The 23,757-nt window shown below is 37.9% G+C and overlaps 1 protein-coding gene across 4 annotated transcripts in view; it reads right to left on the bottom strand.

Moving 5' to 3' along the window:
* Positions 1–2,152: 2,152 nt before the first annotated feature.
* The window catches only part of MXI1 (MAX interactor 1, dimerization protein), a 79,586-nt gene continuing 57,981 nt past the window's right edge, over positions 2,153–23,757 (bottom strand). For all 4 annotated transcript variants that reach the window (XM_007964069.3, XM_007964070.3, XM_007964071.3 and 1 more), the window contains 3 exons: positions 9,453–9,567; positions 8,645–8,816; positions 2,153–3,953 (listed from right to left, as the gene is read on the bottom strand). In XM_007964069.3, the coding sequence (XP_007962260.3) occupies positions 3,790–3,953; positions 8,645–8,816; positions 9,453–9,567 (451 nt within the window). In that variant the 3' untranslated portion in view covers positions 2,153–3,789. The remainder of the gene's footprint in view (positions 3,954–8,644; positions 8,817–9,452; positions 9,568–23,757) is intronic.

Here is a 23,757-nt window from a genome sequence, read left to right as displayed (position 1 = left end):
ATTGCTTGAACCCAAGAGGTAGAGGTTGCAGTGAGCCGAGGTCGCACCACTGCACTACAGCCTGCGTGACAGAAATTCTATAGGAAATAACAAATGACTTCTTTATTAAAGTATTACCATGGAATTTTGCTTAAGTGAACCAATATTTAGAAACAGTCTTTTTCTGCAAGATCTAGTCAGAGTAACTAAAATACAGGATTAAGGATGCGTTAGAAGGTTGCATTCAACAGAGAAACTAGAGAAACACACACCTTTTAATTTCCTACATCTTCCTAGATGGCAGTCGGGGAGTGGGGTGGTTAAGTTCAGCCTTTCAAGATAGAGGTAGTATATAATAACTTTTCAGGAGGAAAAAGGTTCCATGAAGAAATTAGGTAACAACCAGGGTCAGCAAATGTTGGAACTGGGATTAAAGTATAATTAAAACACTTGCTTTTCCCACATTTTACTGTTTTGGGTTAACTGTTGGGAACCTGATTTTGGTCAGGAACTTTGCCTCAATAATTCTCACTGCCTCTTAAAATTCCTTTGTAACGCTAAAAGTAGTCATTGTTGGGGACATTAGAAAGGTAAGAAGATAGGAGTTTTCATACCTGTTCTAACCAGAAACTTGAGTTGCCATGACTTCAGAATCCTCTAGTCATGCACTATAGGTTTTACCTGTACCTCTTTGAGACAGCGTCTTGCTCTGTTGCCCAGGCTGGACTGCAGTGCCTCAATCTCAGTTCACTGCAACCTCCGCCTCCCGGATTCAAGTGATTCTCCTGCCTCAGCCTCCTGAGTAACTGGGACTATAGGCACATGCCACCACACTCAGCTAATTTTTCGTAGGTTTTTTTTTTAGTGGGCAATGGAATTTCATCACGTTGGCCAGGGTGGTTTCAAACTCCTGAACTCAAGTGATCTGCCCACCTCTGCCTTCCAAAGTGCTGGGATTACAGGTGTGAGCCATTGCGCCTGGCCTACCTATACCTTTTAATACAAATGTCACTCAGGTGTTTTATAAATAGGGTACCCTAAATAAGGTTAGTGAAGACTAAGGTTAGTGGAACTTCCAGACTTGTTTGCAATTTGAGTAATAGTGTAGCTAAAGGGATGCTCCCAAGTTATTCAGAGAACAGATCATGACAATGGCTTTGTGTCCTACCTGAAGCAGTTAAGATTATTATTAGTATGGCACATTAAACCACATGCAGTTAGGTTATATGGAGTTATAAGTCAGGCTCCTGTTGAAATTGCAGAACAGGAATGGCAATTATAATTCAAACTGCTATTCGAGTTGGCATTGATACTGATTTGGTAACAAAATAGACATTTAGGAGATAGTTAACTCTTTAGGTGTGGATACCTATTCATGTTTTTGCCTTCATAAAGAAGGATGGTACAAAAAGAACTCGGGTATTCTTCGTTCACAGTTTTTATTTCTTCCAATTAACTTTTGTGTCTTCAAAGTTGATTTGTCTTTTAAAAAATTAATACTTCTTACTCATCATACAATCTACACCACCCCAAAGAAAACAAACCCAGGGAAGGAATATTAGGGGGCAGTTAAAATGTGCACTATAGGTTTATAACAAATGCTTTCCAGCCCATAATCCTGTACATATACAACGAAATGGCAGCACCTCAAGTTCTTCTGAATGAAGGCCCAAACAATGCCCTAGGGCAAATAATGCAAGCGAAGGCCATGAGAATAATAAAACAGAAGCTTAGTCACTGGCTTCATTCAATTTCCATGGTAGCACACTCTTCAAACTGTCTCACACTTGGTCAAGAGTAAGCAAATATAGAGGCAACATCTTCACTCAGCCAGTAGTAATTATAAGTGAAAGCAGAAATAATTTACCTGGGCCACAAAAATGAATTGTTTTGTCATGTTTTTCATTAAGTCCCTAGCACCTGAAACGTAGCAAATTCTGATACTGGGCTTCTAAAGGCATGCAGTTTTTCACTCACATCTACTTCAAAGAATTTCTTCCACTCAAACATAGCACAATCAAGGAAAAACTTCCAGAGGCACAGGAAGAGCACAAGAACAAGTATATGTCGAGGCGTAACATATGACCAAGATGGTACACTATATATAGAAGCAGTGAATGCTGTTAAAGTGCCACTTACAAAGGGATAGTCTAACATTAACACACAACTCAACTGCACTGCTAAATATGGTTGTCTTTATTTTCTTTTTCCTTGCCCAGCCCTATCTAAACATAAAATAAAACTACAGGACTGAAATTAACAATCCATTAAAATCAGCAATAAGTTATGAAAATCATAAAGCTTTTTTTTTTTTTTTTTAAGTAATTAAGGGTAGTTAAATTATTTAAAGTATACAAAGTCCAAACAGCCAGGGGTAGGGTCTCCAAGAGGCCTTCCCAGGGTAAGAGAGGGCCACAGGGGAACCTTGGAGTTTGAAAGACAAAGGGAACACATGACATCAAAGTGCAGGCTAGAAATTTCACTTAGAAGAAAATAACATTACTGAAAATATTCGTAAGAGTACCAATAGCACCTGCACAGTGGGACTGTGAGGAAGAGAGAGACTGCCTGTAGGAAAATGGAAGCAAATCTTTACATTAAAATGAGACAAGTGCTGAACTTAACTATGTTAACTATGATAGTGTGTCTACAATAGATATCAGATGGTTAAAAGCTGGTAAAAGGTAATGATTCTAAAAACAAAAATAGCATTGACCTTTTTTCTACCTAGCCCAGACCTCATTCATTTTGTGCACTATAAAGAGTGAGGTGTGAGGTGTTTTATCATTATCAAATGCTGCATCAAAATAGATGATTTTTTTCCCCATGTGTTTTTCCACTATAAAAGACATCTATTTTTTTTTTTATGGATAAGCTTTAAAAAGATGTCATTTTGGTTTTCAACACATATAAACAGTTATCAAAATCTGAAATAAAAATGCTGCTGTGGCTCAGGCTCAGACCTTGGCCTGCTAGTCTGCGTGCACAACTCTTCTGACCCACGCAGACACAGAGGCACGTGGAGCTTTTTCCTTCTGGCCCCCCAATCCATACTCAGGCCTTGTAGGATAGAGGCTGTCATGCATGAACTGCTCCCATGTGGCCTAAGGGCAGCAGGATGGAGAGCTGGCAGTTGGGTGCCCTAGTGCTAACAATGCAGGATAAGGTTAGCTTGCTTAGCATGGAATCCAACAGAAAGCTGAGCTGCATGATGATCCCTTTCAAAAGGCTTCATGGGAGTCTCTCCTTTTGCAGAGCATGAAATGAGCTTTTTTAAAAAAAAAAAATAATAATAAAGGATTGATCATCCACAGGCTTCATGATAAACTGTCCCAGGCTGAGTTTTAATAGCTCATTAGCTATCCAAGATTAATACCTGATTTTCTTGTCTTTTCATTTGAATACTTTTTATTTAGCTTTTAGGACCATAAAGCTCAGGAAGGGTTCATAACCCCATCCTTAAATGTGTCTACTCAATGTAGTATGAGCAAACTAGAAAAGCGAACGAGGATGGCATCTCCAATGTCCTCTTTTCAATCAACTCAAATCAAGAAAATTTCACACAAGTTTTCTGCTGCCATTAAAAATTATGATTTTTCCAATATGAATATTCTGAATATTTGTTCTCCTTGGGAGGCTCTGCCTCACTTTTTGCTAAGTATTTGCTTAAATACAGGTCCTCTGACCCTTTTGTTCAAGTATAGTTTAGTTTTAAAGAGGAGACTGCATCATGAACCCAATTTAAGAGATTGTTTGTATTGAATTGGCCCAGTGAATATTTTGCCCTGCACTGTTATGTCATGCTGGGTTCTATGAAGTGAATGAAAGTTTGACACTGGCACTGGAGTAACCCTCATCACTCCCAATACTCGGCAGGCTGCTGTGGTCATCAATGTCACTGATGCTGGTGGTACTTATATTGTCCACTTCTCCATGGGAGAACTCTGTGCTTTCAACATCCACTTCAATCTCCTCTGCCAAAGGAAAAAAAAAAAAAAAAGAACATTAATAATCAAGTATAGCACACCTTCAAAAATTAACGGCATGAGGAAAAGAGGTATAAGAAATGTTAATACAACAAGCTTATTATCAGCGATCCCTGGAGAACAGAGGAACTGAAGGTGAAGAGACAGGAATATTTTTTTGCCAAGGGGAATGTCTGACATACAGTGGTGGTCTTAATTTAGGCAGCAAATTTACTAAATCCTTTGACGCCAGTTCGTCTGGACCTCCCACTAAAACCACTTGGCGTATTTGGGAATTAGTGCTTAATATTAAAAGGTCCTAACCCCCAAGTGGTTTAAAAACATCTGTTTTGCATTAAACCACAAACTAATTCTCAGTTCTGTTTATTAATCAGAGTTGCCTTAAATGGTGGGCAGGAGCATAAACTTAATATAGGCAAACTAGAAAATTTACCCATCCAGGCCTTTGGTGGTGCCATTCTACAGATAGTTCAACAGACTTCTAGGATTCATCATAAAGATCTTCAACTAGTCAGTCAAACAAGTCATAATAAAGTAGAGTTTGAGGGATAGGTCTTAGATTTAATTTTCTTGCATCAAATATAGCTTGAAATAAGGGCCTGAGACTTAAAAGTCTTCAGATTATAGTGAGATCCATTTTGGTGGTAGTATACAGACTTAAAAACCAACCATTAAAAAAAACACACAAATAAATATTTGACTCAGCTATCAATAGATAATGTTGCTGGATGCAGTGTCTGTAATCCCAGCACTCTGGGAGGCTAAGGCAGGAGGATCGCTTGAGCGCAGGAGTTTGAGACAAGCCTGGGTAACAAAGTGAGACCCCATTTCCACCAAAAAAAAAAAAAAACCCACAAAAATTAGCTGGGTACAGTGGGTGAGCCAGTAGTTCCAGCTACTCGGGAGGCTAAGGTGGGAGGATCACTCTTGAGCCCAGGAAGTTGAGGCTGCAGTGTGCCCACGTCTCATCACTGCACTTCAGCCTATGTGACAGAGTAAGACCCTGTTTCTTACAAATAAAAAAAAATCTTAATTGTTAAATACTAGATATTCAATCACCAATAATATACATAAAGCAATACACATGTTAAAAACAAAAAGGAGTTAAAAAGTTGTTTTCTCCCATCAGAGCTAGAGTGAACCCAGGATTTTTCAGTTACCTTAAAACAAATTCAAAGCCTGATGTTTCACATTTGGCACTGACTTTAAGGGGTCACACTAATCACAACTGCTTTAAAAAAAAAAAAAAAAGTGGATTCAGCCAGGTGCGGCCAGCACTTTGGGAGGCCGAGGGAGGTGGATCACGACATCAGGAGTTCAAGACCAGCCTGACCAATTTGGTGAAACCCTGTGTCTACTAAAAATACAAAAATTAGGCGGGCATGGTGGCACGCGCCTGTAATCTCAGCTACTTGGGAGGCTGACGCAGCAGAATCACTTGAACCTGGGAGGCAGAGGTTGCAGGGAGCCAAGATCGCGCCACTGCACTCCAGCCTGGGAGACACAGCGAGACTCTGTCTCAAAAGAAAAAAAAAAGTGGATTCTTGTGAGGCCAAAAGGACAGGGTGAAGCTATTTCCAGGAATATACTTTTCAAAAGGGCTTGTTGCTTCAAAAGTTTTAGAGATTCTAGAGTTGTGTTTTTAAAATGTAGGCAGCTATCCAAATAATCTATTAATTCATATATTTGCTCTATATCCATATTGCTTCAGAAACCATTTTTCCCCACACCACTGAACATTCATCCAACCTACAACTAGAAGATAATAACAAGGCACACTATTCAAAAGAGCATGCTGAACTCAGTCAAAACAAAGTAAAATGATGGCCAGCACAGCGGCTCACACCTGTAATCCCAGCACTTTGGGAGGCCAAGGCGGGAGAATTGCTTGAAGCCCAGGAGTTTGAGACCACTTGGGCAACAAGGCTTGTCTCTATTTTAATAAAATTTAAAAATGTTTTAAAAATCAAAAAAAAAAAAAAAGAGAGAAACTGCTTTAGCCAAGTGTACCAGAGATGTTAACTAAAAGCCCCTGTAACACTACAAAAAGGAGGTTGCCAGCTCAGGATAAGGATGGTACTTGGTAAGGTACTACTAAAGTAAGGTACACTGGGAACACTAAAAAAAATATGAGAGCTATAGTGATGAAATACCCTCCTCTCTGAAATTTGGGGGTAGTTGGGGTGGGTACAAGAAGGAGGTAACAGGAAGGACAGCTAAAACCTAAAGACCTAAGAAGAGGTTTCCACTAGTTAGCAATAGAGGAAAGACCAGGACACCAAGGTCTGGGTTATTTCTGCTATACCTAATTCAGGGTTATTTCTGCTATACTTCACTGTTATAAATGCAGCATGTCCTTCAGGTTCTTGCTACTGCCTCTGGTAGACTTTTCTTGAAAACTGAGTGCCACACAAAAATAAACTTTTACATAGAAAAATAACAGAACAGAAAAACAAGAACTCCTAGGGTTGTGTTAAAAAGGATGAAAAAACTATTTGAAAGGCTCCTACTCACCAAATCTGGGACAGTTTGAGCATTCAAAAGAATTTAAAAGGATGACTGCAATGGATTGGAACACATTCGGTACAGCAAAACGTGAGTTCATGATATAATCAAAAACCAGTAAAACCAAAACTTGTTACTTCTGGAAGTTGCTATGGTACCAGCTCTGTTTGGGAAACTGATAAAGCAAAAAACAAGACCAAGCATTTATCCCACCTTCCCTGTATGAACTTTATTTCAGGATAACGGAAAAGTTGAGAAAATGTTTATAGAAGAAAAAGTTAATAAATACATGAGGAATGACACAATTAGAAAACCACTATTTTATGACACCTCAATGAAATAAGGGCAATAATTGCTAAAACTATTAAGTTAAAGGCTGATACATTTATATAAATGTATTAAAATGACCTTACCTGAACCTACTGATTAATATTAAAAGTGCCACAACTAGACACAATACTGACTTAACAGGAAGTACAAAGCACCACCTATGAAGTATTCTGCATCTACCAACTAGTTTACAGTAAACATAAAGGACATAACATATTAAATGACACCATGAGGATACAACCAGACAAATCTAGGATGTGGGAAATTCTATAAGAAAAATGACTCAGTCTCTTGATGTTTAAAAAAATATGTACATATATACACACACAGATCTATACCTATATATTCATTAATGTTTTCTCTGCCAAAGAAGTCTTTTTGAGATGTTGTATAGAAATCAGTTTTTGTTTCTACCAAAATGGTGTGGAACAGGAAAAATTATTATAGATTAATATCTTAAAAGGCACATCAAACAAATGCAATGTGGCCTTTGGATCCTGATTTAAACACACCAATGGTAAAATACCATTTCTGAGACAACTGGAGAAAATTTATCACAGACTGGATATTAGATGATATTAAATAAGATTATCTGATTTTATTAATTTTGTGGGGTATTATAATTGCATTATAATTACATTTTTAAAAATCCTATTTATTCAAGATACATACTGAAGTATTTAGGGGCAAAATGATGTTATCTGGGATTTGAGTTAAAGCATTCCAGAAAAAATACTGAGGGTGAGGGCAGTGAAAAACAGATGAAACAAGTTGACAGCTATTCAAACTGAATGGTGGGCATACAGGAGTTCATTATTCTATTCTAAGTATGTTTGAAAATTTCCACTTAAAAAAGTCAAAACCAAAAAACAAAATCAGAGTCCTAAAAACAAACAAAAAAACCCTGTCATTTGTCTCATGTTTTAGAATCCTGAAGAGCTCATGAGCTCTTTTCTCCAAATGTAAGGCTTCAAATCACCAGTGTTCACCTCTGGGATCTTTTAATGTGATATGAAGCCTGATGTGGTGGGAGCTTTAGAAGATTGATCAGTAAAATTCAAACCATTCTTTTTTGGTTGACTTCTGTTCTTTAATTCTGTCAAAGACAAATATTCTAGGATAGATGGAAAGCGAAATAAAGGGTGTTGTACTTTAAAATCTACATATAAAAACTCACATCACCAGTAATAAAAACTTTGACATCATGTATCCTCCTGACACAGGCACATCATTTTTTTTTTTTTTTTGACGGAGTCTCGCTCTCGCCCAGGCTGGAGTGCAGTGGCATGATCTCGGCTCACTGCACGCTCTGCCTACCAGGTTCACGCTGTTCTCCTGCCTCAGCCTCCCAAGTAGCTGGGACTACAGGGGCCCACCACCACACCCGTCTGATTTTTTGTATTTTTAGTAGAGACAGGTTTCACCGTGTTAGGCAGGATGGCCTCGATCTCCTGACCTCGTGATCCACCCACCTTGGCCTCCCAAAGTGCTGGGATTACAGGCGTGAGCCACCGGGCACAACATTGCTTCTGTGATATTCCTTACCCCAACTGTATACCCTCAATCTAATCATTTGAAAACATTAGACAAACCTATATTGAGGGACATTATATAATATATAATATAAATACATAAATATGAATATATATTTTTTTCAAGGAAAAAAAAACAAAAAGTTTAATAGCCCACACTGGCTCTGCTAGACAATATTATGATTGCATAAAACCTACAATGTTACGCTGTTCGCTAAAAAGAAAGCAAATACAGTGCCTCCCAACATACCCTCCCTAAATCCAGATACAGAGATGTTTAGTATTTCATTAAAGAAGAGGCAAGTTGCCTACCTCGCTCTGAATCAGAACGATCTGAAGAAATAGTTGATCCAATGCTGTCCATTCGTATTCGTTCCATCTCCTGAGGACCCTGCAGCTGTTCCAGTCGCCACTTTAAAAATCTCTGTTCTCGTTCCAAATTCTCAAGCTGGTGCTGGCTCTTCCTTTCAGCTTCTTCAAGTTTCTGAAATGATGAAATGATTTTTACATTTGTGTATAGTCCAGTACAAACAAAAAAACTGATTCCTTCTTTGGCAGAGAAAACATGAATGAATATACACGTACGTGTGAGTGTGTGTGTGTGTGTGTATAAAAATACATAAATACATTTTTAAAGCCTCCGAAATGAGAATGCATATAAATACATATTTTTAAAAATGAAAAATAGTTTTGTCTTTACTTTTGTGTGTATGTAATGAATGCTATGTTACTGAACAAGATGGACTTCTAAAAGTCTGTAATCTCCACAGAGAAACTGCCTCTGTAGTATGGTATTTGATGGAAAAATACTGAAGGACACAGCCAAATGAAGTCATCTCCACCAGAGGGCACAACTGCCTTCCTTCTGAGTATGAAAAGGGTAATTGTTATTTTCCTAGTGTTCCCAGCTCTTCAAATGGCCACACTGTCAAAACAATTTAGTTTAATCAGGTTATGTTGTTCCCATCAGATTAGCTGATAAGTTTTTAGAAAGACTTCTCTTGAGGTCAGTTACTAAGAAGGGCATGGTGAACTAGCTGATATATATGAATAGGAATCAGTGCCAATAATTAAACCAGAACCGAGTGAATTGTGCAAATCTGAAAGTAAAAATTCTCACCTTAATGTGTGCTTTGGCTTTGTTGAGCAAACCAAGTGTTGTGTGCCTGGTGCAGTCTGGTCCTAGTGGAATCAGAACTTTTAAACGTTCTAAACAAAGGCGCAGATGAGCTCGTCTAAGAAAGACAAAAAGTCAAATCAGCACAGTCTGGATATTTCACTAGAAATATCATAAAATCTATTTTAAGATAAACAATAATTTGCATCTATTCAGCCCACAGGATAGATGTTACACCCCTAATTCTCCACTTTCAAAGAATGTAGGGGTGGCTGCATTTCAGTCTCTGCTATTTCTGTTGTACTCTTTAGACAACAGTCACTTTAGATTATTATCCCCAATGGTAATCTCTGTCAAGATGGTTTATTTTTTAGCTCACCCCATAAACTGTCTCAACTGTATAATATGGAAGTGTGAAAACATACCAGGACAATTGTATTTGATCTTGAATAAGTAAAACCACAGGCGAGAGGAGAGGTTTTCAGCTGTGGTACCCCAAGGGAGTATAAAATGCTCACAAGTTTCTATTTCCTCCCTCCCACCTTTTACTTGTTTGCACATGTGTGTGTGGGCATGCGCATGCGCACACACACACCCTACTTCTCTACAACTGTAGCCATCCTACAGTGTGTTACATGTTGTTATATATTAGTTTGAACCATATGAAATTTCTGATATTCAACCACTTTTCACTTATAAAAATGGTGATTTCTTATACTCCAATACAAAAGAAAAAGCAAAATTCTGTGACCAGCTAGGGTAGGATTAGACAAAATATATGTCCTGTGGTCAATTCTAGCCACAGAAATAACCCAGAAAATAACCCCCTGCTTCTTACCTAAGTGTGCTAGCTTGTTAGCTTAATTTTTTTTTATTTTTCTCTCTTCCTCTCTCTCACTACCTGCCTCCAATCCACAAGGACAACAGGTGACAAAAATTACTCACTGAAAGTCATTGCATTCTCTAATCTACCCTTTCTGTGGGAAAGTTGAGGGAAATCTCTCCTAGAAATGATAGCAGAGAACCTCATGGATTTACCTTCCCTGTGCCCTAAAAGAACTATGATCATGGTGATGAGAGAGTTCTGAATATTTAACTTCATCCTAAAACAATACTAGTCCACATCTTTGGTCCTGTGTTTCTTAAGGGATAAGGTAATCCAGCAGTTAACAGCATATCTGAAAAGAAAATCCACAAATATGTTCATAGTTTACCCCTCCTCCTTAAGGACCTATAATTGAACTTTCAGTAACGGTCTTAACTGCGTCAAGAACAAAACACATACCCTCCATTCTCTTCTGAAAGAGGACCAAAATGGTTTTGCTAATTCATACACCAAACTATGTGCTTTCTCTGTCTTAATAGACAAGAAATAATGTCAAGTGAAATTCTAAAAGACTAGCAATTTGAAAGAGAGGTAGGAGAAGGCAATAAGCAGCCAATTATGTCATGATAAATAAGGATGATTAAAGGTAATGAGGTCAGAGGTTTGGCTGATGAATTAAGATTCTTTTAGCACCTACTAACCTAACTATAGTTAAAGGTCTGACAGTATTTCCATTTCAAACTTCTTTATTGAGTTCAGTACCTCAAGTCTAATATTTGGGTCCAGGCTGAAACCTGACATAAGTGATGTGGATAAAGGAATCCCTAAATTAAAGGTGTACCAATAGATTCTCCTTAATGATATTTAACAACTTCAAAGTCACTTTCCTCCCCTGCTATACTACTCAAATGCATGGAACCTTTAGCTAAATTTTTATTTTTAACTGGAAAATTTCTTAGGTGAGGATTCCCATGTGACCACAGTACTCTTGCTCAGCAGACCAGAAAAAGCAAACAAACAGTGACAACAACAAAACACTGGAGTAAAAAGTGCCTTTAAACTCTTCATTAAGATTATTATGGCATATAACAACTGCACTCATATAATATGACTGGAGCGTGGAAACAGAGACTGGCAGCTACATTAATAGACATTCCAGCTTTAAATTCAGTCTTCTAAAAAACTCAACAAAGCAACTAGTAAAGTTAAGCACATTACCACAAGGATACCTTGTCAATTTTGTTCGAATTAACTCCAAAACTTCAGTATATGTAAGAATTATCTTGTATTTTTTAGTTTTTAAGAAACTTCAAAATGGGCTGGGCATGGTGGCTCACGCCTACAATCCTAGCACTCTGGGAGGCTGAGGTGGGCGGACTGTTGGAGGCCAAGAGTTCGAGACCAGCCTGGACAACACGGCAAAACCCCATCTCTACTAAAAATATAAAAGTCAGCCAGGTATGGTGGCGCATGCCTGTAATCCCAGCTACTCGGGAGGCTGAGGCACGACAATTGCTTGAACCCAGAGGTTGCAGTGAGCAGAGATGGCGCCACTGCATTCTTCCTGGGCCACAGAGTGAAAGTGTGCCTCAGGAACAACAGGAGAGGGGAGGGGAGGGGAGGGGAGATCAAAATGATTCCGTAAACTTTCATATCAAGGAAAAGAAAGGTAGGTCTATTTTCCGTTTTGTGATACTTGCTAAAACCTAGAATGAAAATAACTAACATATTAAAATTTTTTCTCTCTTTAATCATTCCACGTATTTATTACATGGATTTTACGTACTCAGCACTATTTCAGATACCTGCTTGAGAAAGAAAAGTAAAAAAGAAATGTTAACTTTAAGAGTTTACGTTCTAGACTACAGAAAGAAACATACTGTTTTGTATCATCTGGTCCACACTGAATGAGTCATACAGATATCAAGGACAACAGAATTTGAATAAATGGAGAGATTGTAATCAGAGGAGGTAGACTTGAAAAAGAGGTTGAAATTTGACTTTGGACTTGAAGAATATTGAATTTGTCTATGAAAAAGCAAGGATTCTCCAGGTAATTTAAAAAGTAAAGGACCTAAATTTATAGACTGGGAGCAAGTTTAAACATAAAATTTTAAATGCCTTATTTTCTCTCCTTCAAGGGAAAACAACTGAGCTGGAATTCTATAAGGAAATAATCAGCTAGTTTCAGCTGTCTGAGGATCTGCAATGCACTGACAAATCAGGAGGTACCCAGACCAAAGTTTGAAAAATGCCTAAATGAACAGGGAAGGCAGAATGCTCTAAAAGATATTTTTTATTAGCCACTACTGAACATTTATTGTCAAATAATTATTCATCTGCTCTGAGATACAGCTTACACCAAGAAAATACACCCTGAGATCTCTCACAAGGGCCAGTGATGCCATTCTTCATATTTTGTAAATACAGTCCTCCAAAATTGATATTAATATGAAGGATGAACAGTGAATTATTTCCTCTGCTCTTGTGGAGAGAGGTGTACCTGTGGAAGATAAATGTCATTTCCTTGAGTTTTTGTATTTAAATGAAACAGGCATTTGGAGAGTAGAATAACAAATGGTTAATGGCAGTTGAACAGCAGCTGACCAAGAGGGAGAGTCCCATCCAAATAATACACACGGTTACCACATGTCCTTAGATGCCACTTAGGTAAATGTACCCTTCCAAGAGCAATGGATGCCCTGTAACTGTAAACTGGAAAGAGTTAAATCAGAAAAATCCATTCTCCTCAATGTGTAAGTTTTTTTCTCTCCTACAAATTCTTAGAACAGCAATTGTATGGCAAAATTATTCTTCCTTTTCAATGATGCTGCTCTCCACCCTTTCCCCCATAAGTCTCCCTGTTGGTAACCAGATTGCGAGCTTAACCACCAGTGACCTAGAAAGGCATATCTTTTGATGCCATCTGGTCCTTTCTTTTCTTGCCTTCATTCTCATGTGACTGGTAGCTCAAGAGCCTCCTGTATGAGGTTGCCAAATCATGGATGCTGTAAGACTTCGGGGGAAGGAAAAAGGACAAGCAATAGAAGAAAATAGCTTGGTTTGATTTGAAAATCCTTATTCACGGGCTGGGTGCAGTCGCTCATGCCTGTAATCCCAGCACTTTGGGAGGCTGAGGTGGGCAGATCTTCTGAGGTCAGGAGTTCGAGACCAGTCTGGCCAACAAGGTGAAACCCCCGACGCTACTAAAAATGCAAAAATTAGCCAGGCACGGTGGTCCATGCCTGTAATCTCAGCTACTCAGAAGGCTGAGGCAGGATAATTGCTTGAACCCAGGAGGTGGAGGGTGCAGTGAGCTGAGATTGCGCCACTGCACTCCAGCCTGGGTAACAGAGCAAGACTCCACCCAAAAAAAAAAAAAAAATTCCTTATTCACTGAGGAAAAAAATTGCAACTATCATATGATGATGTTTTTCAAGTCTCTAAGGGAGAGAAGAGCTAACATAGAGAATAAGGATTCATGAAAGGCATGGTCCTGCACCTCTAGTAAAAGAAGGGAAAGAAGGACGGGGAAAGTTAAGGCTGCTGTTCTGAATATTATGATGAACACTAGACAAACAGCAAGTAGAAAAAAACCTGGTACTGAAACATTTATAGAACTAGATTTAATGGAAACTGATTTTTTAAAACATTTAGCTCCTTGGTAGACATTTACTTTACTTTTATTTAACATATACCTTTTTTAAAAAAATGAACAGCTAATAGAAACTGTAAAACTGAAACCTTTCCTATTTTAGCATGAGTTATAGTAAAACAAAGTTAGAATTAAAGTACTGCAGCAGGAAGTGCCCTGTGAGAAAACTGGAGTTGCCTTGCTTAGGGAGGGGGTTGGAGAATGAAGAGTTCCCAAAGTACTTTTATTTTCAAAGACACTTTGAGTTCTGTTTTAAAATGAGATTTTAAAATGGGTTTTGCCCAGGGGAAAAGGTAATTCCCAGCCACTAACCCTGTTAGAGAGAAGAGTCCTATCAAAATTAACCACACCTTCAAAAAAGGGCAAGCCCCTTGTGGGATAAAGAACAATTAGAGTCTGTTTGGCTTTTATTTTGGAAGACTGGGATCATTTTTCCCTGAAGGAACCAATGCTCCTTTTGATTTCAAACTCTGTAACCTCTACTGCCAAACTGATGTACCACAGAACATGAAGGGAAATGATTTTGCTATAAAACGGCTCCACTAGTAGCTGTGCTATTTTAAAGCACAAGTGTATCAACTATAGGAAGCGTACACTGTTGTGGGAAAAGAGAGGAAAGAATACCCTTTCAGAAACAAACCGAGTATCATTTGATGATGTTTTTCAAGTAGTCTTTAAAACTCTAATGCCCCTGTCCAACAATAATAAATCTAACCCCTGCCTGGCCCCACAGATGATCCACTGGCAGATGCCTTTGGAGGCATGGTCCTTCATTGGAACCTGCTTGTCTTTCATTCTTCCACTATAGGATACCTAGACTTTACCAGGTAACTAAATCAAAATGGAAAGCAAGTCAAGTGATGGAGACAGTGCTTATATTTTCCTCTCTGCTGAATGTTACGTAATAGGCTATGAGTCCTCCCATGAGCCACATTCTTCACTGCAGTGGCTTGTGGCCAGGTTTCCCAACTCCCGACACACACTCCTACATGTGACAGCAGCTAGCTACTTATCCTACACATTCTATATACCAAAGTGTCTCTAAAACTTAATGTGTTGAGAATCTTCTGAAAACTCAAATTTACCCCCCAAAAAACCCTGCCTGCCTGTTTTCCTAATGAAAAATGACATTAAAAATGGATCCTGATATATCAAAAGCATATTGTGGCTGAGTTTTATTTACTAAAACATGTACGACCATATTCTGCTGTTCAGCTTATTCTGTTCATGAAATAAAAAAGCTAAACAAAGGCCGGGCATGGTAGCTCATGCCTGTAATCTCAGCAGTTTGGGGGGTTGAGGCAGGCGGATCACAGGGTCAGGAGATCGAGACTACCCTGGTTAACACAGTGAAACCCAGTCTCTACTAAAAACACAAAAAATTAGCCAGGAGTGGTGGCACACGCCTGTAGTCCCAGCCACTCAGAAGGCTGAAGCAGGAGAGTCGCTTGGACCTGGGAGGCAGAGGTTGCAGTGAGCCGAGATCGCGTCACTGCACTCGAACCAGAGTGACAGAGTGAGACTCCATCTCACAAAAAAAAAAAAAAAGCTAAACAAGCTATTTCTACAAAATGGCATTTGATAATTGTATGTTTCACCTACAACTCATATATTATCTAATTCACAGAAAATAAACAGACTGTTAACTCCCAGGTAGTAACTTGGCAAGTGGCATGTCCCTAGCGTCAGATCTGATTGTGGTAGTCATGGGACTTAATGATGACAGAAATAAAAACTTAGGAAAATAGCTGGGACTCTCCTCTCACTTTTCAAAAAGAAGCAGCTTTCACTTAAATAGTCTTAATTGGTATCTTATAAAATAATCAAATAGAAATATCAAGTGGTGTTATAAAGTTGCAAATTATACAAATTACATATAATATATAATAATATAAATTATTCTGTCACATTGTCAGCCTCAGCATGAAAGGGCTTATGTGTATACAAATAAGAATTAAAATGGTTGAGATGCATGTTACTTATTCTTGGGAGACTTTTTAAAACCACTTTCTTTCAATAAAATTTAAATAGTTTTTAGCATAGGCTATATATACCGCTAGAGGTATTCAACACTGAGCCAGAGGATATTTGAAGCCACAGGGTTATACTATCCTTTCCAGAAGTCCTAATTTTTTTTCAAAAATTTGGAAGAAAAACATTGTATATAAAAACAAGCACAGATAATGCAAAATATGTTTTTAAAAGAAGACTTCAAATTTCATATTATTTCAGACAGGTTGAGTATTCCTTATGTGAAATGCTTAGGACCAGAAGTGTTTGGGATTTCTCATTTTTTCGGATTTTGGAATATTTGCATTATATTCAGCTGAGCATCCTAAATCCAAAAATCTCAAATCTGATATGCTCCAATGAGCACTTCTGTTGAGAGTCATGTTGATGCTCAAAATGTTTCAGATTTTGGAGCATTTCAGATTTCTGGACTCAGGATGCTCAACCTGTACTACATCCCAGGATCTCCAGGAATTTATGTTCAGACTGTTAGAGCAAATCACTACACATCACTACAGACTTTGGAACATCATTTTTGACTCATGGCTGGGAATATGTCTCTCAAAGGTTTGAAGAGGGAAAAATAAGGGACAAGGGAGAAGGGAGAGAAGATATGGAAGAGAGAGGAAAGGGAGATGTAAATTAATGATGACAAAATAGTAGCATATTCTTTCTCAAACTACACAGATTCCACATAGGCTGAAATGTTATTTAGTCTTTACAACTCAGAAATATGAAGAACATGAAGTGTCACTCAGTCAGTAACAATTATCAGTAAACAACAGTGCCCTATTATACCACTGAGCTAAATGCTGTAACGATTTTTCAAGTTGTCAGTAATCTTTACCTGTTTGAAGACTATAATTTAGTCCTCTGCCTACCACCTTTCCAGCCTCATTTCCCATAACTCATACCCTTGCAAACCTCTTCCATAACCAAATGTGCTTTTTTATACTTGCCAATTTCTCTACCTGGAATGCCGTTCTCTCCAAATGTCCACCTGGTGGGCATCTAACTCATTTTCAGGCCATGGCCAAACAATTTCTTCCACAAGATCATCCTAGGGATACTCCTTTCTCAGATAATACTTGATTTTATACTAATCACACTGTATTTCAATTGAGACTGAAGCCATACTTTCAGTCATTTCTGTTTTTCAAATAAACAAAATGACTGGCACACAGTGGGGAGGAGAGATGTAATATGTCTAGTGGATGTTTCTGGGACTCTTTAACTCACCAAAGTTGAGGTAACAATCAATACTAGGACCTCCAAACAGTATAATCAGATGCCAGGCTAGCATTTGTGAGAGATCTGTTTATGAATGCCAGAACTCTTAACCGGTTTTTTTTGTTTGTTTGTTTATTGTTTTTTGTTTTCTGGTGCAACTGAAGTCACCAGCAAATGTTAAGGTGCACACCACCAAAGATGTCTACATGTAGAGTAACCAACAGTCTCCAACTTAACTCTTCATGAGAGTCAACACTTTTTTTTTTTTTTTTTTGAGACATAGTTTCACTCTGTTGCCCAAGCTGGAGTGCAGTGGCACGATCTCAGCTCACTGCAACCTCCGCCTCTCGGGCTCAAGCAATTCTCCCACCTCAGCCTCCTGAGTAGCTGGGATTACAGGCGCGTGCCACCACGCCCGGCTAATTTTTTTATTTTACTAGAGACAGGGTTTCACCATATTGCCCAGGGTGGTTTCGGACTCCTGAGCTCAGGCAATCAGCCCGCCTCAGCCTCCCAAAGTGCTGGGATTACACGCATGAGCCACCACATCCGGCCAACACCTTTTTTAATAGTGAAGTAGAGTTTAAGAACTGCAGCTTTTACAACAGAATGACTTTATCGAAGTATTTACAGTGATAGGGGCCTAGGACTAGGAAAACAGAAAAGAAACAGCTAAGAAAACCAAGGTATGAGAAGGGAAAGTCCAGAAAGAAATATTCCACAATGCAAAGAAGAAAAAAATTAAATCAACAGTTCTTAGTCCCATGTGATAAATGAGAAACTAGTGTATGCATAGGCCTACAAGATCCATGGACTGCTTGCTAAGTTGAAGACTATAGTGCAGAACATATAAACAACTATTTTTTTAATTATCCTGCATTCATGTCTAAGGAAGACTTCATTTTTGACAGCCTCATTTGAAAAAAATAATAATAATTAAATCTTGTTCCAGAGGCATTTGTTCTTGACTGGAACTCCCACAAGGAACCCAGTCTCCAAAGTGATTTAACAGAAATTGCTCACTTGACATCCATTCTGTGCTAAATTTAGTTTCTATGCATACTTCCAAAACCCTCTCTTATCTGTTTATAAGGATTTAGTTAAAAAGAAAAACTTGATCATTCATTCACCATATTTCTTCTTTAGTCACACAAGAACTTTCTGTATTCCAAGTTTCAAAGTCTGGGAAATAGGGCTACATCACTGGAGAAAACAGTGGCAATTTGTTCTAAATACAAAATAGCTTATTTTCCTTTGGCAACTTTCCAGGGGTTTGGGTGGACGGAAGGGATACTCCTCTCTAGAGAGATCAGGCTCTGAACCTGGACTACTGTCAAAACTTAGCCATCGATGGGAGAGAATATTTTTTAATTATCTTTCACATCAATTTGGAAACTGATTAAAGATTTCTGCCTTATTAACAGTTTTTCTACTCTTTGGCCTTTTGTTGGTGTTCATCCCTATTCTGGCAGCCCCCATTGGCTGATTTAATGGTACCAAGGGGCTGAGAAGTGTTGCTGTCCAAAAGAAAAAGCATTCTCTCACAGGGACTGGGAAGGCAATCTGCAATCACAACAGTAGCTACTTGTTAATTTTCTATTTGAAACACAGTGATGTCAATAGTATTGTACCCTGCCAGCCACCATGGGGTAAAGTACATTTTGAAACCAAAACAAACTTCCTACGTGCTGGCAAGTGAGATCTGAGATACAGTGATAACGTTCTATAAGACACTGACCTAGTTTTATATACAAAATGCAAGAATTAAGTCTACTCTTCTATGAAAGTTTAAATCTAACTCTCACAGCTCTATTCCTACCCAGAGCCCAGTATAATTATTTTATTATATCAAATTATTGTCCAGGATGGAAGAGGGAAATGATGAAATACTGTTACTGATCTCTAATTAAAATGGTGATCTTACATAGCACAAAACAGCACATTTAAAGAATGCTTTGTAATAGAGCTGTTCATCTAGAAGCATAAAATGAAAATAGCAAAGCACCTTTAAAAATGGCCCTACTAATAAGATGTGAGTTGTAAAATAGCTCATTTTAAGGAGATATATTCATGTAGGAGGAAAGACATTTTATTAAATGGAACAGGAATAATCTGACCCAAGAATTAATTCACCTCGGAAGGTGAATATTCATAATTTGTACTGAATATGAGTAACCTGAAATAGAGAGTTAAACGATTAAAAGTGGTAACCATGCTTACTACTGGCAGATGGCAAATGATTTGGCATTGCTGGACATCTGCCAATCCAGTTAAGCCAGCCAGGAATTATTTTTAAAGTCCCATTTTAGAACAATTTTCCCAAAATCAAAATGCAGTTTGTTTTTTGGTGAGGAGGACATAAAATTTGCGGTAGAAAAAGGGTAACAAAGTGAACTGTTGGCCAATGTGTATGTGTATGTGGTGGTGTTGTCGTTGTTAACAACTGAGGCATTTACAGGCCATTTGCAACCTCTGGAAAAATAAAATTCACAGAATTTAAAATATGCCATAGTCCCCGATAATAACAGAGAATCGATGTTTTGGTATGTCTTTTTATTTCTAAATTACTTAATTGTTCTGAGCTCTCTTTCATTATACTGTATCACTTTTTTTTTTTTTTTTTTTTTTTTTCCTGATGGCAAAGGGCCCAACTGAAGAGTAGTTTTTGAGAGTAACTTTTGGAGGCAGCCTAGCATAACACAACACCTGGCACCAATCCTGGGCTTGCTCTCCTCTGATAAGGTAGAAATTTTCTCAGTGTTATAGTAGGGCACTTACAGATTAGCACTTTTAGGGAGATAGAAAGTGAACCCTAAGAACTACTTTATTTTTTAAAACCCTTCTGAAAAGGGAAAGATGGTTTGATAGATTAACACCAATTACAATTATCTCCTCTTTATCAAGTAAAAGACTGGGTTCAAGTTATATCTGGGTTGCAACATTACACTGTGTGACTTGCTTCTATTTATATTTGTCTAAATCTTAGTTTGACTCTCCTCTAGAAAAGCCCAGGAAAAGATTAAATGAGAGAGGAATCAGAGCTCTAGTATTTATTTTATATGATTCCAGCCTCAGCTCAATACCATTACAATTTTCTAAGGACTGCTACACAAATGCTATTATTTTCATTTCATCAATAGCTCAGGAGAACAGCCCTGAAAAATCTATACAGTTCCAGGGATTTGAGAAAAGAAGGAAGAGCCAGGCGGAGGGGAACATGTTTCAATTATTGCCAATCAATAATTTAGCTGTTCATCAGGCAGGTTGTGTGGCTCTCTTGCGTAAGTATATTCCAATAGCAAGAACATATTGACTATTACTCCAACTAAAGAAGCCAGTAGAGTATGGAGGTTACATTTTCCAATCTTGGCTAGATTTCCTTTCAGATACTGCAGGATGAAAGTTCTAAAACATCTTTCAGGATCACCAACAACTGTTATCTCACAGAACAAAAGGCATATGAAGGATACTTGGACATGGTGGAAAATAAGACCCAACATATATTCTGTATTTTCTTCTAAAATATCAATATTTATTGAACATTGCAAACCAGCAAACCCATGTTCCCTCATTCATCTGACCCAATATATGCTAGCAGTAAATTCCAACTGTTTTCAAGAAGTCCTAAGGGCCCATATCACCAAATTGCTTCTTTAAGAAAAATCATTTTCCATTATAAAAATATCAGTCTTGAAAAGTCAATCAGCTCTATCTAAATTGTGTTATGTTTACAAATGTTTTAACTGCAAAGATGGAATTTCTAATCAAAAAAAGAACCTTATTTAGAAAAGAGTGATTTTTTTCACAGCTTTGTCAAATACAAGCTGTTCTGTAAAGGAGTAATTGTGAATCAGGCTGGAATAAAGTGAATCAAGATAGAAAAACCCTACAAACATTACAATTCTAAAGAAAAATGACATATTTGGTTGCATCAATGGTCCAAATGCCAAAGAGTTCACTGTTGACAATGACACCAACAGATGGCTCAGAAAAAACTATGATGGCTGTCCTCCATGACAGTAACCAATATATTACAGAAACATATGCCTAACATCTCCTTACTAAAGCCCAACAGCAATATTTAATCAAAGAACTGATCTAAACTTGGTTTGATTTTATTTCTATTTTTATTAGGGTAGTAAGATAGTTACCACACATTGTATTAAGACTGTCTTTTTTTAATTTGAGAATTCCTGTTTTAAGATTCAAAGGGAATAGACACCCTCATTTTAGTCATTATGATTTTTGAAGAAGAAATCTAAGTGTACCTTTTCCTAATTTCTGGGTTTCTCCCTTATCTTAATTCAGCCATTACACTTCAACGTTAGAAAACCTGTATCTTTCTCATTTAATTTTAGATTTTAAAGGGACGGCTTTGCTCTAGTTACTTCAGGATAAAAGTATCAGAAAATAATGCATTCTACGAAACATAGATTTTTCTGTAATGGCATAAAATCCCCTATTAACCTCAGTTTTTAGGGAAGCTTACAAGAGATAGGTTATGGGTTAAAATTTTTAAAAATCAATAATCACGGGTTGATGCACTAAAGCAGGCAGAAAGTTTAAAAAGGCACAGGATTTCCCATGCAAACATCTTGCTTGGGCTTCTCTATTAAAGGATGAGAAGCACTCAGATAAAATATAATGTGCAAGGTGAAATACATGATCTCAAAAGTTACTAGGCTCTTCGTCATATAGGGCCTACTAGAATAAAGTTGACATCTTCAATAGTACTCCAAAACAGAATGACCTCTAAGAAATTATGGAGGGCTGGCCAGGCATGGCGGCTCACACCCGTAATCCCAGCACTTTGGGAGGCTAAGGCTGGCAGATCACGAGGTCAGGAGATCGAGACCATCCAGGCTAACACAGTGAAACCCCGTCTCTACTAAAAATACAAAAAAATTAGCCAGGCGTGGTGGCGGGCACCTGTAGTCCCAGCTACTTGGGAGGCTGAGGCAGGAGAATGGCATCAACCTGGGAGGCGGAGCTTGCAGTGAGCCAAGATTGCACCACCTGCACTCCAGCCTGGGCGACAGAGCGAGACTCTATCTCAAAAAAAAAAAAGGAAAAAAGAAAAAAGAAAATTATGGAGGGCTAAGGAATTGGATGTTCAGTTATCCTTATTTACTTAGAGGTAATGATAGATTGATCTGTCCCAGTTGAGGCTTTTGGTTGTTTTCACAAGACATTTGGGCATTCACCAACATTGCCACCACAAAAAGAGGGAGAACCATTGTAGACACTCCTTCATAGAAAACACAGCCATTAAAAATGACACTGTATTTTAGCTGTCATCAGAGACATACCAGGAAAGCAACTATAAATTAATAAGAAGGTTGTATCACATTCTCCAAATGTACTCTCAGGCCTGTATCTATCTTATCCATGCTGAAAAGCTGCAAGCTCACTTTCACCCCAGAGTAGGTGACAACTATAATGATTAAAAGAGCAAAAATGACTCAGATGTAGTATTTCTCCTGAAAGCCCTTTTAAACATACTGAAAACATGATAAAAACCAATTATGGCAAGCAAACTCCAAGACAGAACCATGCAGAGGAATAACCACTCGTGTCTAAGCTGTTCATATTAGCTTCAGCCTGGGATAACCCCTGCTATGAGTTTACCTCAACTCCCATCTCAAACACACACAACTTAGCACTTAATTATATGCTGCTTATAGAAGCTTATAATATCTTTTGTCTTCTACCTAGACTATAAGTCTCCAGAGCAGGGCTTAGGACTTCTACTTCTTTTATCCTATCCCCATTACCTAGCACACGGTCAATGCCTAATACGTGCTTGTCAGTTGATTTGTAATTATCTTTAGAAGTCCTCTGTCAGTGTTAGGATCTATACCACTTCAAATGAACTCCCATTTCCACCAAAAATTTCAAATCAGAAAACATCATCTTGGGGTATGTAAGACTGTCAAGAGACATCAGCATAATTACCCATTACTTGTAAGTCACCCTAGATTGATAATCAAAGGAAGTTCAAAATAAATCCTAAATTTTCAAGATCAAGTAATCAAGGAAGTTTGAAACAAACCCTAAATCTAAATTTTTAACATATTTCTTTGTTCTCTCATCTAAAAGTGCAAAGGGTGAGGAAGGGAAGAGAGTCAGAGAGAGGAGCCAAATTGTACTTTATTGAAAACAGTAAAACTGTTGTTAAAAGATAAACAATTCTTAACTATTATTTATTCCTAACCACTGTTGGGCCTGTACTAGCATCTAACTCCGCCATACTCAAGAGCTCTACCAAAATCTTCACCTGCCAAGAAAGATGTGTCCATTTTGCAAATCGAAGGTGACAAACTCAAACATATGTTTGAGCTCCAGCTTTTCCATATCCGAACTAAAAAATCCTAAATAGAAGTAGAATACAGTTCTCTATACCATTTCTAGAAAACATTTCTGCATCGAGGACCACCATTTGAAAAAACAAAATTTTTAACATAAAGCACTAAACAGCAGTAGCCTCAAGCTAATGTTTAAAAATCAATTGTTTTCTATTCCATTCAACTATTACTAAACATTGTTGACTACAATTTTAAATGAATGGAATTTTATTATGGCAAATT

Source organism: Chlorocebus sabaeus, chromosome 9, assembly GCF_047675955.1.
Source record: "Chlorocebus sabaeus isolate Y175 chromosome 9, mChlSab1.0.hap1, whole genome shotgun sequence".
Lineage (NCBI taxonomy): Eukaryota > Metazoa > Chordata > Mammalia > Primates > Cercopithecidae > Chlorocebus > Chlorocebus sabaeus.
The sequence above is the reverse complement of the archived record's forward strand: the minus strand, read 5'-3'. Positions and strand labels throughout refer to the sequence as shown.